Source organism: Taudactylus pleione, unplaced genomic scaffold (genome assembly GCF_031769625.1).
Source record: "Taudactylus pleione unplaced genomic scaffold, aTauple2 ptg000514l, whole genome shotgun sequence".
NCBI classification, from domain to species: Eukaryota; Metazoa; Chordata; class Amphibia; order Anura; family Myobatrachidae; genus Taudactylus; species Taudactylus pleione.
This window is the reverse complement of record NW_028284916.1, coordinates 203,168-221,356: the sequence shown is the minus strand read 5'-3', so window position 1 is coordinate 221,356 and position 18,189 is coordinate 203,168. Positions and strand designations below refer to the sequence as shown.

Below are 18,189 nucleotides of genomic sequence, written 5' to 3'. Positions count from 1 at the left end.
GTAAAGCTTGCCGAGCACACGCCCATGTATTTATGTAAAGCTTGCCAAGCACACGCCCATGTGTTTATGTAAAGCTTGCCGAGCACACGCCCATGTGTTTATGTAAAGCTTGCCGAGCACACGCCCATGTGTTTATGTAAAGCTTGCCAAGCACACGCCCATGTGTTTATGTAAAGCTTGCCGAGCACACGCCCATGTGTTTATGTAAAGCTTGCCGAGCACACGCCCATGTGTTTATGTAAAGCTTGCCGAGCACACGCCCATGTGTTTATGTAAAGCTTGCCGAGCACACGCCCATGTGTTTATGTAAAGCTTGCCGAGCACACGCCCATGTGTTTATGTAAAGCTTGCCAAGCACACGCCCATGTGTTTATGTAAAGCTTGCCGAGCACACGCCCATGTGTTTATGTAAAGCTTGCCGAGCACACGCCCATGTGTTTATGTAAAGCTTGCCGAGCACATGACAATTCTTTCACCCATTGTGATCATCTCTGATCAGAATGATCACATGCCCTCCTCACAATGATTGCCTAGGGCATGATAAAGTGAATGGGAACTGATATGCATGGAAAGCAATTGCTACTGGCTGATGAACCAGCGTGTATGGGCATCGCCAGGCTGATAACATGAGACCCATCGAGATCTGTTCACCCTGCCTCCCAAATTGGACCATATACAGGCGCTGCCAAGTTACCCAACCGCTGGCCATGGGGACAGATTCTCCAACTTTAAAACTCCAAGAAAACTGTACTTGTTGCACTTATAATTAAACCGATCTGTCTTCGGGTTATTTTTTTTCTGTTCCTTACTTTGTGATTTATCATCCAGCCCAATATACAATTAAACACCAATAACCGCATGTGACAACTCGCACCAGAAACTCCCTAAGTTATGGCTTTTCATCATTCTAATTACAAACATGACTAAGTAGACACATTTCCAGGTAATTTATTAGAAGAGAATAACGGTGTCAGCAGCTGAATTTAGAGATATCTAAAAATGTTTTAACTCTCTTCCTTATCCCCCTGGAACAGAATTTTGTGATGTGTAAAACATTTAATTGTTTCCCTTTTTTTTTTTTTTTTTTCCAATCAACGTTTCATTGACAGGAAGAGAAACATGAAATTATTGTGCAGAAGATGTTTCTTTTTTTATTTGTTATAAAATTGCAGTTCTGTTCCTGTGCCATCAGCCATTTACTAACTGACAAGGGAGAGAGTTTACATCCCATAAATATGTCATTAAACTGCGATTTGACATGGTATTTGCAGATATAGATGAATGCAATGACAACAAGTGCGGAGCCCACGCTCGGTGTGACAATGCGTCCGGAGGGTACAGTTGCTCGTGCCTGCAGGGCTATCAGGCGTCCTCAGGAAGCTTGGTCTTTACACCAAACGATGGGACTTACTGTCAAGGTAAGTTGTTCTGGGGATATTAATGCATATTTTGAAGTCATTTTAATGAGTACATCACGTTTACAAAGGAAGGATTTACCTGCAGGTTACATTTAATATAATTACATTTATAGAACATAATAGGTGACAAAAATGTATTATTGCAATTCGCAATATAGTTTTAATTTTATTAAAATGGGGACAAAAACTTTTCTGTAAAAAAAAAAGTGCATATACAGTATATATGTATATATATATACATATATATATATATATATATAAGACTATTTCAGAAAGATAATGTTGTTGGTAAGTGACATACTGTACTGTACCAGGTATGGGGTAGGCATCCGTAAAACCTCAAATATGTTGTAATCATTCTTCCCGGTAGAGTGATTGGAATATATTTGAGGTTTTACAGATGCCTATTGTCAGACAGGGCAAATACTCAGGGCCTGATTCAGAGCCGCTCGTAAGCGGCCGCTCGTTCGCTATGAGCGATGTTCGCACATCTGCGCATGCATATGGGTCGTAATGCGCATGCGCCAACCAGTCATTGCTGTCGGAAATCGAGTGCGAGTGCCTGCTAATTTGAGTGACAGGATGAGGCGTTTGTGGGTGGTAACAGGGGAAGGTGCTTGAAAACGGGGAGTGGTGATCCGAACGCAGGCGTGCCAAACGGTCAAAACGGGCGTTTTAAGGGTGTGCATAATTAACAAAGCAGCGTCATCGACCACGTCACTTGGTTGTTTCTTAGCCTGAACTGTTCGCATGATTGCGGTAGGAAAATCCAACCACAAGCACTGCGAGCAGTTCAGACGCCTTTCGATGTACTCGATTAATCAAATAAATAGCGGAGATGACGTAGGATGCGAGCGGTCAGGGGGCGTCTTTACAAAATAGCGAGCGCATGTTTCGTTCACTCGCTCAGACATAGAGGCGTCAACAGACCGCAAAGAGCGAGCGCTCAATTTAAATAGCCGGACCCTTTTTCTGACCGAGCGAGCGCAAATAGCGTCCGGCTCTGAATCAGGCCCACAGTCCCAAGCTCAACCCTAACTCTTGTACTGTAGCTGTTCCCCCCACTACTTCTTTCTATGACTCCTTTCTCCAAACCCAGCACCATGGGCCCACCTCTCCTTGGGGCTCAGTCATCATTGCTTAAAGTAGGTGAAAAGATAGAGTTTCACCTACTTTTGAAGAGATGAAGTAACGGAGTCAGGGGTCTATTCAGCATTGATTTATTTTTATACTTAAAAAATACGGAAACTATGATTTCCGTATTTTCTTTGTAAATCCCTTATTCAGCAATGGGTTCATGGAGAAGATAACGTAATTATCTTCTCCACTAATTCCCATCTCGCTGAGTACCGCACTGTAGGGATCAACCATTGATCTCTACAGTGCTTTAACGCTTTTTGCTATTCAGTATAGCAAAAAGTGTTACATCACTCGATAAATCATTACTTTATATAACATCATTCCAGAATGGCGTTATATGAAGAAAATGCCTTAAATTTCCTGAAAACTTGTAAGCCCCCCAATCTCCGTCTCTGCTTCCCGGTGATCTGCGGCAGGTGAGGCCAATTAGAACCTATTAAACCTGCCGAAAGTGATTGACATGTGTATACAGGCTTTATATTAGCCTGTATACATGTATATTTATGTGCTATTATGTGCTCGTTCAGTGCAGGCTCATCACACAACTGCACAAACGACTGCACGATTACAACGGCGTAATCGTGCATTCGTTTTCAGATCTGGTAGTGGATACCCCCCTTTACAGTACAATACAATGTAGGACATGGTTTATACACTTAGCTGCATTAGGGATCATAATACTCACATAAGCAGCAGGGAGTCAGCAACCGAGTGATCGGTGCCTTTGTGGGGAGTGAGGAGTAGGTGAAAGTATACAGTAAGTGAGGGAGAAGCACAAGAGGGTGGAGGGCCCTGCTCGTGAGAGCTTATATTCTAATGGGGAGGGGCAGACAAATAGGGGTGACACAGATCGGGAGGGGCAGACAAACAGGGGTGACACAGATGGGGAGGGGCAGACAAACAGGGGTGACACAGATGGGGAGGGGCCGACAGACAGGGGTGACACAGATGGGGAGGGGCAGACAGACAGGGGTGACACAGATGGGGAGGGGCAGACAAACAGGGGTGACACAGATGGGGAGGGGCAGACAAACAGGGGTGACACAGATGGGGAGGGGCAGACAAACAGGGGTGACACAGATGGGGAGGGGCAGATGACACAGATGGGATACAGAGGGGGGAGGGAGCATGTAGCAGCGGTTACGATGAGAGCTAGAAGCCTATAATGATGTAGTGGGTCTGCAAATATATAAATGTGACCAGGACCTTTGTGATGCAACTACGTCCAAATAGGGGCGATGGTGCCATAATAAAAAGACAATTTCCGTGTGATTCACCTCAGCAATTTCCCACATTTTATCAGGGGCCATTTGTGTTCGAACTAAAAACAGCAGCGTCTGTAACATGTCATCGAGGTTTGCAAAGTGCCCACATATGCCCTATGAGATTATTTTCACACTAGGGAGGTGTAACCTTAATGTGTTTTTTATGATGATTATTTAGCAGTACACACAGAAATGAAATAACAGAGTAGGTCTGATGCAGAGGTGACTGCACAACGGGGTTGCGGAGCTTATTTTTGCTCTGCACAATCTGGAACCGAGCAAATACAGGTGATGGAAACTCGGACGGATTTCAGTAGCATCGGCGCTTGCGACTGGGGAGGCGTACCTGGGCTGTAACGTGGCGTTCTCACATGCACAATGATCAGTCGCCATAATAACAGATGTGAAGTCTGTGCAACGTTGTACGTGAGTGTAAACACGGTGAATCTTTTTCACCACATACAGGCAGGTGCAAGAGTGCCCTGGTGATGATCACTAGTGGAAATCCAAGGATACCAGTAGTGACAGGCGTACCGCAGGATGCGCACAGCGCCGCATACGTCCATTTTTACCCATGCCAACAATGGGGGAGCATATACTCGTTTGCGTTTAACTGTGCATAGGGTCCAATATATCACAATAATGATGGTTACGGTAACTCTTGTATGATGTCATCTAAAGGTCTGAGTCCCCCATTTTCCAGTGACATAGATTGACAAACGAACCTGGTGCTAGATACAGCAATTATGGCCACAGCTGTCCAGTCATTTAGGTGACAGATATTTTTTTTTCTTTCTGCAGAAAACCTAAAGATTAAATGTCATTTGGATGCTGAGTGCGTTTCTGACAACATAAAACAAACCATGGCCAAGGTAAGAGATGATGGGACATTACATATCTCCAATGTTCCTTTTAACATACAGTATATTATTCTGCATAGACATTTCTCTACAGAGTTGCACTTGTCATCATTCAGTATTTGCAGCATAACAACACCTGAACACACACAGTTTCGGGGGATACCAGCAAATACTAAGTATCACCTGAATGTACGAAGGAGACACCCCAGCTGCTATCTCATATCTGCTGAGATCCCAGCACATTAGAGTGCCCCAACAAAGACTCTTTCTCTTTACGCAATAGTTCAGTGCACTAACATACTGACTTGGTGCACCACCAACCACAAGTGATTTGTTTCCCACATAGATAGAGATGACACATTCACTGTTGGTTTAAAAACGATTGACAATACAGTAGTTTGGGATTTTTTGTCCAGTGCGGCTTCACACATTCTCTTTTGTTAGTCCCCGCATTTCCGACAGCAGCTGCAGCAACTACGGAGCCTGCAAAATTGTCAGATTCATTAAGCTCCAGAATGCGAAGCATTACGGAGTTTGGCCCCAGCAGCTAACGCCATTGGAAGAGGTTAGCCATTGTAGTCTATGGGCTGCATTCCGAACTAATTAACAGGAGAGGGCAATGGCCGCCACACATGCGTGGTCAGCAGACTGGACATGCGTAATAGCACTGCAGGGTCACAATATAAAAAGTGAAACAATCATATTAGCGATCACTTTACTGCTTACACATCGCAAGGATGAGGTTCCTTTCGGAGCACCCATGCCTGCATGTATTTTTTTTGATACATTCTCTATTACCACGAATAGCGGCGATTAGTATTAATCAGGTCTAAAATTATCATGTCACCAAAGTGTTTTATGACAAGGCGAAAGCGCAGCCTGCAGCGCCATTCTGTTATATGGCCACAAAAGCGACTTCTTATATCAGTAAATTTAAAATAAGGAGTGCATTAGGTATACGTTCAGGAAGCCGGCTGACGCAATGTCGACAGACGGCTTCCCGACTACTGAATCCCGGCGAAAGTTAAATGACAGGGGTCGACATCTCGACGCCTGTCATTTTACCTACGCCGGGAGACCGGCGCCCGGCATCCCGATCGAAGTGATGCCGGACGCGGACAGCCGCGGGGGGGGGAGGGTTAGTTTAGAGTTCCTGGGGGGGACTTGGGTTTAGGTGGCGGGGAAGGGGGGTTAGGTTTAGGCACTTAGAGGGGGATTAGAGTTAGGCACAGGGGGGGGGCAGGTTAGTGTTAGGCTCCCCTAAGTAGGGTTAGGAGGGTTAGGTTAGGTTAGTAAATACTTACCTTTAGGACGATCAGGATTTCCTCATCTGTCTGGCGTTGCTGGGATTTGAACCGCCGGACATGCGGCCAGCGGTAAATCATACAGAATGCGCACATTATTACTTATAATACTAGTGCAGTAGTCTGAGATAAATTTGTATTTTTATTTCTATTTTATTAAATGTTATAATTCCAAATGTCATTTTTGTTTAATAATAGTATGTAATATATGTATGTATATATAGTATATTAAAAAAAAAAAGTGCATTAGCATACTATAGGGTAGTAGAGTCTGGCTTCTACGGGACTCCGGCATAACGCAAAAACAGCCATTTTACTTCCAACTCAGAATAAGCCCCATTGAGTCCATGGGTGACATATTATCTCTTGGGGGAGGGAGTGGGGTTGCGGAAGGGCCAACGGCTCTGGGAGTAACTGGGCAGCGGCTGACAAAATGAAAGTTGAGTAAAAGCTGGGTACACATTAGACGATGTATTGTACGATTTGCCAACTCCCGATGGATCGGAACAACGAATCGGCCGCATCGTTAGATGTGTACACTCTAATGTGCGCTCCCGCACCTCATTTATCGCATCTTCAGATGCAGTGCAGGCCGATCTAGCGACTCGAGGAACGACACCATGCTTGTGGATGCGGCGGGGGAATGACGTATCGGGCGGTCATTCACCAGATTGTGTAGTGTGTACCGTCCGCCCGATATATCGTCCAGTTGCTTCTGCCGTCGCCAGGTATACACATTGTCCAGTGTGTTCCCAGCTTAAGAAAGTCAAGCAGAGTCGCAGTCAGTACTGTAACACTGTGCAATAATAAGCGTGAAACTCATAGGGGTCTAGTTACTAAGCAGTGTTAGGAGACAGAGTAAAAAGTGATAAGGTGCCAGCCAATCAGCTCCTAACTGTCATCTCACAGGCTGTGTTTGATAAATGACAGTTGGGAGCTGATTGGCTGGCACCTTATCACTTTTTACTCTGTCTCCTAACACTGCTTAGTAACTAGACCCCTTAGTCATGTCCATTCTCGCCTTTCATGTATTGCGCTGCGCGCTTGTTGGGCCCTGTACCAAAACTGACTCGCTCCATCCGCACGACAGCCTGAAAATACCAGGGAAATCTGAAATGCAGCAGCGCCGATTTCCTCATCTCTCTGTGCCTCTAATTTAGGTCAACACTATCAAAGAGCCAATTACCATTCTAAAGGAGATTCAGGAAAGCACCACCAGAGAGCTGCTGCCGGTGGACGTGATTTCTTATGTTGAAGTGCTCGCTGCGTCTTCTCCTCTGCTAAGCACTTTAAATAAGACAGCACTGAACAAAGAGACTCTCACTAATACCACTATTACAGTAAGTGATTCAGCCTGACATCTTTGTTTAAAGAATGAATAGCAAATGGAAAGTGTGCGCTGTATTAACACATTATCCTTCCTCCTCCATGTATATCGCCAGACTTTTGTTAACACGGTAAATAACTTTATTGAGAAGGACAAAATCGCAGTTTGGCAAAAGTTGACGGATGAAAGTAGACGAAAAACTATCACACAGCTCCTGCACACGACGGAACAGCTGGCTCTAAATATGTCACAGAACTTCAGAAAAACCACGCAACTTGATGTTGATACGAATAATATGGGTGAATATCTATTTATCTATCAATCTCATATCTTTCTATGTCATTTCTATCTATCTATCTATCTATCTATCTCATATATATCTATGTAATTTCTAACTATCTATCTATCTATCTATCTATCTATCTATCTCATATCATATCATATCTATCTCATATCTATCTTTGTATCTCATATCTATCTATCTATCTATCTATCTATCTATCTAGGTATCTCATAACTATCTATCTAGCTATCTCATAACTACCTATCTATCTCTCTATCTATCTATCTATCTATCTATCTATCTATCTATATGTATCTCTGTTTATCTATCTCAAATATATCTATCTATATCATATCATATCTATCTATCTATCTATCTATCTATCTATCTATATATCTGTTTATCTATCTATTTATCTCAAATGTATCCATCTATCTATCTATCTATATATCTATCTCATAACTATCTATATATATATATATATATATATATATATATCTGTTTATCTATCTATTTACCTCAAATCTATCTATATCATATCTATCTCATATCTATCTATCTATCTATCTATCTATCTATTGTGACACAGTCAAGTTAGGGGGTCCCTCTCCTGGGTAGGGGACTCCTTCCTTACACACACACACACAGCAGCAGGGAAGCAGCACACCAGTCTGGATGCGAGTACAAGCTGGTCGGCGCCAGTCTTTATTGTACAATGTCAGAAATAACATAAAGAAAACATAAACATAAATCCTAGCCCTGTCGGGGCACTAACTTCACAGGTAGTTCCCTCACTACCAGAACCTGGCAGGGCCTAATGCCCTCACCAGCAACAAAAGCACAGCACAGTACTCACAGATAGGTTTTTCCAGTGTCTCTGAGCAAACTCCCTGTCTGCTCTCCCAGGTGAGACACTCAGCCTTATCTAAACTAGGCTTATATTGGCCACTCTCAGGTGGAAACCCTAACAAGCCTGTTACCAGGCTGCGAGAACCAAAACCTGGAGTGGCCGTGGGTGGAACCCTCCCTCTCCTCTCACCCACAACCCCCAGGTCCCAAACTGGCTTTTCAAAAAGCCGAAACTCCAGCCTGCTACACTGCAGACTTTCTCCTGGGGATTTAAAACACATGAGACAGGAATCTGGGATAAATGTCCCTGTCACAGACCACTTTACCAGTGATCCTATCACACTATCTATTTATATCATATCTATCTATCTATCTATCTATCTATCTATCTATCTATCCATCTCATATCTATCTATCTATCTATCTATCTATCTACCTCATATCTATCTAGCTATATCATATCTTTCTATGTAATTTCTAACTATCTACAGATCTATCTATCTTTCTATATCTATCTATCTATTTATCTGTCTGTTTATCTATTTTATCTTAAATCTATCTATTTAAATCATATCTATCTATCTATATCATATCTATCTATTTAGCTATCTATTTATATCATATCTATCTATCTATCTATCTATCTATCTATATATCTATCTATCTATCTATATATCTATCTATCTCATATCTATTTAATGCTAGGTATACACTTACATGATGGATTGGTCAGTAGACCGAGCTGCTGTACGTGTGGCCGATTTGTATTATACACACCAATCAGCCAACCGATATGTCTTACCTGACATCACAACCACTGTAGATGGGCACTTGCCTGTAAAGTTGAGACGTCATTATCGGCAGTTCCTGCATCTGGCACATGGGATGGTCGGCGGGTCGCCCGTGCACACATGAAGATGCACCGATATATAGTATCTTGCACATATATCGGCATCGGCTGTGCTGCAGGGCCGACCTGATACAGTAAGTCTGTGACTGACGTTGTTCACAGACTTATCGGGTGTACACACCCGCCGATGCACTAACGATATATTGTTTGTTGATCGCGCGAGCAATATATCGACAAGTGTCTACCCAGCTTAAAGCTGCTCAGTCCTCCATCTGTTTTTTTCAAGAATGTTTTACATTTTAATTTGAATCAAAACAATTTCTTATAATAGAAAGAAAATGAGCGCAGTCTCAGAATTTATTTATATTCATGTTTGTCCACCTATAGCACATCAGTCACAATTAGTGTGATTAGTCTTGTGTAAATAATTAACTTAGCCTTAAATGCTACAATAACTAAAGGTGGCCACACGTGGATGAATGCGGCCATTCGTCCGTGAGACAGGATCACTGATCACTTTGGCCAAATCAGTAGAGGTTCTGCAATTCAGCGACGGTTGGGAGGTGACCCAACACACAGGGTGAGAGAAGTCACCTCAGCACCGTATTTTCTGTCACTTCCGATAATCAATCAGTTTCAGTAGAATAATTATATGACATTACAATTAATTACGGCCACATTAAACAGCAACACCATGCAGAAAATAATTGTCTTTTTTTGTTTTAACATAAATCACTGTGGCAGACTATACATAAAATCTTAATATATTCCATTCTCTTTGACTTGTTTCTTTAGACTAGGTAATGTCTGATAGTTCTTCCCACTTTCTGCAATATTATGAGAAAACCATGACAACCACAGTTACATGACACAACATGTAGTGAGCAGTGGAATGTCCCTATGAACTCTGTTTTCATTGTGATATCCTCCCTCTCCTCCTCCTCCTCTCTCTGACATCACGTGGCATGCTGAGATATGTGTCCAGTTCTGGCAGCCAGACAATGTGTGTTGTACAGTATCTGCTCTGTGCACTGTGACATCCTCCCCCTCCACCTCCCCTCTCTGACATCACATGGCATGCTGTTATTTGTATCGTGTATCAAAACCATGGAAAGAACTTGTAGTTGCCCTTGTTTGCTAAAACTTGTCTCCACTGCATACCAAACTCAGATAACCCTGCATACCAAAAATCAGATAACCCTGCATACCAAACTCAGATAACCCTGCATACCAAACTCAGATAACCCTGGGCCTACCTCACTGAGATGCAGCAATGAAGGCCTCCAATGCTTTGCAGCATTGTGATCTGATCCCACTGATTAGCAATGCTGGAGGAACTATCGATAGAGTGACACAATTAACATTTTGTTTTAGATATTTTATGTGCATGCACTAATTTAATTTTTTTTCAAAAGTCAGCTTCATACATCCAGCCCATGAACACCGTGCCCAAGATTCTGCTACTGATCTGGCAATACTACTAATTGGAGAACAAGCTTTACTATTATACCACATTAATACCCACTGGCTGTTCAATCAATGTTTATTCTGGCTCACACAGTGGACTCGTATTAGGTTTGGACACACCAACTCCAGGAATGTAAAGTGACCATGAATTAATTCATTATTAACAGTCAGAGCCAGATTAACAGTGTGGAAGGTGGGGCAACAGCCCTGGGCCTCCGCATAAAAATAGGCCCATCATCCAGACAGCATGATGATGACCAGCCGCTCAGCAGCTTAGTATTAAAGCTGTATTTCTATTTTCCTCACAAAATTATGCAATTTTTCTTATTATTTATTTAGGGAAACATTGGGACTGATAGTGTAGGGGGTGTACACGCCCACTTGGCACTGGCCACACCCACACAGCACTGGCCACACCCACACAGCTCTAGCCACACCCACACAGCACTGGTCATGCCCACGTGGCATTGGTCACAACGACATGGCACTGGTCATGCCCAGGCAACACTGGCCACACCTACACAGCACTGGTCACGCTCCGCTATCTCTCTCCAAGGATTCTTAGATCTCCCCCTATAGCACCGATGCAGAATTGGATGCATACTGGCCCTAATTGCACCCGCATTGTGCATACAGAAATAAACGCATACTGTCGCCCATACCGTATGCAGAATTGTTCACTTCTCTGTGGCCGGCCTGCCCGCCCCTGTATCCTGGGTGTCATAGCCACCATCCTTGGTGCACAAGCTAAGGAGCAGATGTACTAAGCCCTGGAAAGTGATAGACTGCCAGCCAATCAGAGCTTTATCAGTCCTGATTACTAGCCCCTTATTTAATTAGCCCCGAGGGGATGATTGTAACATTGCAATGGCGTGGAAACGGCGAGTCTAATTTATTCAACCCCCTTGTCAGTATATTTTCTTATTTAAGGAGCAGATGTACTAAGCTCCTGGAAAGTGATACAGTGGAGAGTGATAAACTACCAGCCAATCAGCTCCTTACTGTCATTTTTCAAATATAGCCTGTAACATGACAGTTAGGAGCTGAGTGGGTGGCAGTTTATCACTGTCTAGTTTATCACTTTCCAGAGCTTAGTACATCTGCTTCTAAGGGATCTATTTACTAAGCAGTGTTAGGAGACAGAGTGAAAAGTGATAAGGTGCCAGCCAATCAGCTCCTAACTGCCATCTCACAGGCTGTGTTTGAAAAATGACAGTTGGGAGCTGATTGGCTGGTACCTTATCACTATCTTATCACTGTTCACTCTGTCTCCTAACACTGCTTAGTAAATAGAACCCTAAGGGCCACATTCAATTTGGGAGCGAAAAGTCCATGCTGGACTTTTCGCTCCACATCAGAGGTTTTGCAGGGATAAAGTATTGGGCGCGTGCCCGCTTTATCCCTGCACTTAATTAGGATCCAGCGAAAACGGGACCCGGCGGAAAGGTAAGTATCGAAAAAATTCAGGAATTTTTCCGGAATTCTTCCTAGGGCCCCCATAAAGATGTCCTGTCATGGGGCATCACTATGAGTACCCACGTTTTTCCCTGCTGAAGCTAAATAGGGGTTTTAAATAGCCGCAGCAGGTGCTTTTTTGCGCCTGTGAAGAAGTGATGCAGAATAGCACTTAGGTTTTTTTTTCTTCTAATAAATAACTAAGGCCATCAAATTTGGGGTACATGAAAATGGGTGCAAACATATTTTTAAGTCCCTAAAGTGTATTTTTAAAATTCTTCAAAAATGCACCTGCCGCTACTACCCGCAATGAAGGAAACACCTGCCGCATACTTGGGAAACCCTCTGGAATCTATTTAGCTACTTTAGGATTTTGTCCCCCATATTTTTTTTTTTTAACCCCAAAATTCAAGTTAATTTTTTGGGGTGTCCCGATTTTTAAAAAAAAAAAAACTTTTTTTGACACAGATTATTTTTAGGGGACACTCCCAGGGGTGAAGGCTATTTTTTTTAAAGCCTGCGCCCCTAAACCCCAATTCTGCACTTTTTTTCGCCATGTAAAGCAGGGTGAAAAGTTATTGAAATTGAATACGGGGATAATGCAGACAGGTGAAAATGACGATAACGGTTTTTCGCCTCAAATTGAATACGGCCCTAAGGGGTCTATTTACTAAACAGTGTTATGAGACAGAGTGAAAAGTGATAAGTCTGTGATAAGGTGCCAGCCAATCAGCTCCCAACTGCCATCTCACAGGCTGTGTTTGAAAAATGACAGTTGGGAGCTGATTGGCTGGCACCTTATCACTTTCTTATCACTTTTCACTCTGTCTCCTAACACCGCTTAGTAAATAGACCCCATAGTCTGTAAACAGTGCGTAAAACACTACACTGCAAATCCATCTACAAGGCCATACTGCACTTAGATTACGTGCGAGAGCCCTGTTACCAACCCGTTACTCCCCTTTAGCCACCAGTAGAGAAGTGACCGAGTCATTTACAAATCGCCCATGTCTGCGTTATGATCGGCTCCAGAGCCTGCGCAATGTACTGGAAACAGGTAAAAATGACTTGCATTTTAAGTTTATCCCGATCCACAAGTTACTAACACAGCGCACGATGCCAGTCCTGGCGTAAGCAAAAGTGGCCCCCGCAGATTGTACGGCTGGCAGTTTACACCCGCAGTCTCCTGTTTCGCTGCAGAATTTAATTTGCATGAAACTTTGTCGTGAGTTGCTCATGTTTTTCAACTTATATCAGTTTATATCTGTGTTACAGTACGCAGCTTTACTATACTTCTTTTGTAGATATCCGGGATTACGTAACAGTCATTGCAGACCTTGTTTTTCTTTTCTTTTTGTTTGTTTTCTTCCCATGAATCACCTGCGCTGCAGATTGTTTAATCTCTTCCTGTGGGAGAGTAGAGGTTAGTACATAGAGTGGTTGATTCCACTATGGAGAGTTACCACGGCAACAGATGAACACAAGGTTAACTTTGCAGGGGTTTAAATTGCACTCACCGCGTTAACTTTGTCTGCAATTTGCTGCAATCAATGTTCCACTGAGTCTAATTCAGCACCAGAGCTCAAGGAGCAATATTACGTAATAATAGGGGGGAGGGAAGCTACTGTACACTGACTGCATACATTTAGCCTTAAAAATAGAAACCAGCAGGGATCCATCATAAATTAACTCTGGATATAAGAGTTAATGATATTTGCAGTTATTAAAGGCAGGCGGAAAAACGCATTCACTATCTGAGATGTGTATACGGTAACTGTGGCAACAAGTAATTATATTTTTCTTGTTCTAAACTTAAGAACACCCCAAAAAAGTACTTTCATTTTGGGGACGAAAAAGTAAAAAGTGGGGGGACAAGCATAAAAACTGGCGAAATAGCCTTCTTAGGGGTCTGCAAGGATGGGTCAGGTGTTTTTGGGATTGCAGGTGCGTTTTTCACGTTTTTTATAACTTCTCTTTCTAGCACCTATTTTCAAGCACCCCAAATTTGACTGGACTACTTATTTACAGCCAAAAAATACTACTTAATGCCATTCTTCACCACTTTTACAATGACGGTAATAACGAGGATTTTAAACAGCTTCAGTTCCCCAAATCGTTTTATTAGGGCTATTGGAACACGTCTACATTGATCCCCAATGTTAGTGCATCTTTTTGGGGGGTTCAGACTGATTTCTCCTATTCTGACAGTGGGCGGAATTCAATTGATTTCGCGGCCCGCATCTCCCGTCTAAAGTGACAGGAGATCGCGGGCCGCTATTCAATTGTGCCAGCGTTTCACACTGATCGCACCCAAAGTGGTCGGGTTTAGCAGCATAAAATGGCTAACCCCGACCAAAGTGCTGGGCGCGATCGCGAAAAGTGCCGTTTGGGCGCCCAAACAGGACACTTTTTGCCGATTTCAGTCCGCACCCCTCTGGGGCTGCGAGCTGAAATTGAGCGATAGCAGCTGATCGCACCCGACAGGAGCAACAATAGAATAGCTCCGTCGGGTGCGAAGGGGGGGAATAATCAATTGAATTCCGCCCAGTACGTTATCGCCTGTTTTACAATTGGCCGCTTGCCGTTTTCGCCTGGTTAGTAATAGAATAGAGCGAGAAGCGGGGACACGCACGATAAGTTTATGCTTCCAAAACAGGCGATGTAGGTGAAAAGTCGGGTAGGCGGAACTTTTTCGTGGAGGCGAATCTAATTGAATACGGTCCATAGTCAGAAAGTTGATGTTGACCATGTTGATACTCACCACCAAGTAGACATTGATGAAATCTTGGCATGTTCATTTCCAACCTTTTGACTACATCTTATTATTACGTAGGGGCACCAAGAGGGAGAGGGGAGCAGGTACTAATTATCCGGGCTTGCTGGAGGGGCACCCCTCCCTCCTACCTGTCAGCAGCCCTGTCTGTTGGGGGGAGCGATCACACTGAACTTGACCCCCCACCCCCAGAATCGGGCTGAGGGGCTCACAGCACCCCCATCGTTGGCAATCAGCACCGACTTCCGCCGCTGCAAAATAGTTTTTTTATTTTATTTTTTTTTCTAAGGGGCATGGCCACATCTCCCACAATTAGGCCACACCCCCATCCGCTGGGCCCGATGCGGCTTTCTATGGCTCTGTTATTACATACAGTATAATTTAAAGAGCACTTTCCTCCATTATATATGCAATACATCTAGAACTGTTCCTTCCTTTTTTCTTTTGACATTTCCTGCCGCAGACACAATATTTCAGTTACATGCACGCAGTGGGCACGTTATTGGCTACACTTTTCTAGTACTGCGTCCGACCCAACTTTTTCCCACCGCACAGCCAAAATCTCTGTGGCATGGATTCAACAAAGTGCTGGAACCAGACCTTACAGAGCCATGGCCCATGGTGACACAACAACATTGCGCAGTTACTGCAAATTTGTCATCAGCACACTCATCCTGCCCCTCCCCCGTTCCACCACATCCCAACGCTGCTATGATCTGGTTACAGTGGCCATTGGAGTGCACTGAGACCATTGTCACGTTTGTGCAACCAGCTTGGTGTGATGACTGTCATGCGGAACAGAGATGGCAACAGCATTCGAAGTTGAAATCACTGGTGCCAAGTTGAAGGCAGAGTTGTTTGCGTTTTTGTACGCGCACCGCTAATATCCGTACGCTTGGTTTGATACCCATCATCAACGTCAGTACGCATTTGCATCAGTCCTATCCTTGGTGCAAAAAACATGACAGCAAAGAGGCTTATTTATGCTTCCAATGAACTCTCCCTCATCATTCAAACATGCTCTTGTCACACCTATTCTTACAAAACCCAACCTCGACCCGTCCTCACCCACAAACTACCGCCCCATATCTCTTATCCCTTTTGCCGCAAAAACTACTTGAGCGGCTTGTCTACAGCCGCCTCACCAGCTATCTCTCTGACAACTCCATCCTTGATCCTTTCCAATCTGGCTTTCGCCAACTTCACTCCACTGCAACTGCCCTGGCCAAAGTCACCAATGACCTACTTGCAGCCAAATCCAGGGGCCACTTCTCTCTGCTTATCCTCCTGGACCTCTCTGCAGCATTCAACACCATGATTCATCCTCTATTCTTCCTCACCCTTCAGACCTTTGGCATCTCTAACACCATCCATGCCTGGTTCACCTCTTACCTCACCAACCTCTCCTTTTCTGTGTCTGCCTCTGGCTCCACCTCACCCCCTTCCACCCTTCCCATTGGTGTCCCACAGGGTTCTGTCCTGGGCCCGCTGCTCTTCTCCCTGTACACCTCTTCAGTAGAAGAACTCATCAGTTCCTTCGGCCTCCAATACCACCTCTATGCCGATGACACGCAATTATACCTCTCCTCTCCTGAACTCTCCCTTTCTGTCCTCTCTCAAGTATCCAGCTGCCTCTCCGCCATCTCTTCCTGGATGTTCGAGCGCTCTCTGAAGCTCAACATGGACAAATCTGAACTCATCATCATTTACCCCAAATAGAGTCTCCACTCCAACCAATCTCACTATCACTGTTGACAACACCATCAGCTCCCCTGTCACCCAACTTCGCTGGTTGGGTGTCACCCTTGACTCCACCCTCTCCTTCACCCCCCACTTTCAATCTCTGGCTCAGTCCTGCTGGTTCCAGCTATGCAATATTGCTCGCATTAGGCCTTTCCTCTCCCAGAATGCTACCAAACTGATTATTCATTCACTAATCATCTCTCGTTTCATCATTTCAAATCATTCAAATCATTATTTCACTAATCATTTCACTAATCATTTCTCAGCTCGACTACTGCAACCTTCTCCTCACCGGCCTCCCACATTGCCATCTTGCCCCCCTCCAGTCTGTTCTCAATACTGCAGCTAGACTTATCTTCCTCTCCCACCGTTCCACTTCTGCTGCTCCCCTCTGCCAAAACCTGCACTGGCTCCCATTCCCCTACAGAATCCTCTTCAAACTCCTCACCTTCACATAGGCCCTCTCTAACTCTACTGCTCCCTACATCTCCAACCTCATCTCCTTACATACTCCATCCCACTCACTTCGGTCTGCCAATGACTGTTACCTCTCCTCCACCCTGGTTACTTCATCTCATGCTCGTATCCAAGATTTTGCCTGTGCAGTCCCCCTTCACTGGAATGAGCTCCATCAGGCTCTCCCCGACCTTACAGAGCTTCAAGCGTGCACTGAAAATCTGCCTGTTCATCAAAGCGTACCCTTCCACCACATAACCGTGTCACCAGGTCTCTGTCCCTCCTGCCTCAGCCATCTCTATCTTGCTTACTTCCTGCACTCAGGTCCCCTTCTACACACTCATGTCTCATGTCACCTGTCTGTCTCCCCCTAGATTGTAAGCTCCTAGGAGCTGGGTCCTCCTCTAATAATAATAATAATAACTTAGCATTGCACGCAACACTGTCAATTCTGTCAAGTGTCAACACCCTAAATGTTGCCCCATTAGAGCCCAGTACCACCAGTTCAGATGCAAGCGGAGTTGCGACTGAACTGCGTATGACTTTGCATCACCTGTACTGGTACACGCTTGGCCCTGGAGCATGCAATGCACAAAAACACGTAAGGTGATCTCCGCAAATGGGCATATGATCAACTGTGCATCGGCCTCACTGGTTCCTGCAGCAGAACTGTGATTGTATTCCTAAACACTGTTTTATAATAACCCTCACCCAGGTGCGGAGAAGCTCTGCGCTATTACCGTGTAACATTGCTGAGCCTCTTTTCTGTTTTATATTTGTGGGAAGCCGATGTGCGAGGCGATCAACAGCTGCTGCTTCATGCCACCTATATATTTCTCTATACTTTGTGCATTTATTTTTTTTCCTTGTATTTCCTTTATAATCTAAATAACTTTGTTTATGTGTGTTGTATTTATAAATAACTTCCTCTGTCTCAGGAGAAATCCGGCCGATTTGCTTCTTTTGTGCTGTTCTCCTTGGTACCTATTTTGAGAAACT

The 18,189-nt window shown here is 44.1% G+C and overlaps 1 protein-coding gene across 1 annotated transcript in view; it reads left to right on the top strand.

The window, feature by feature from the left end:
- Positions 1-18,189, top strand: part of ADGRL4 (adhesion G protein-coupled receptor L4) — a 308,744-nt gene that overhangs the window by 178,998 nt on the left and 111,557 nt on the right. The window contains exons 4-7 of the mRNA XM_088450302.1: positions 1,272-1,418; positions 4,625-4,695; positions 7,148-7,327; positions 7,430-7,613. Coding sequence (XP_088306428.1) covers positions 1,272-1,418; positions 4,625-4,695; positions 7,148-7,327; positions 7,430-7,613 — 582 coding nt within the window. The remainder of the gene's footprint in view (positions 1-1,271; positions 1,419-4,624; positions 4,696-7,147; positions 7,328-7,429; positions 7,614-18,189) is intronic.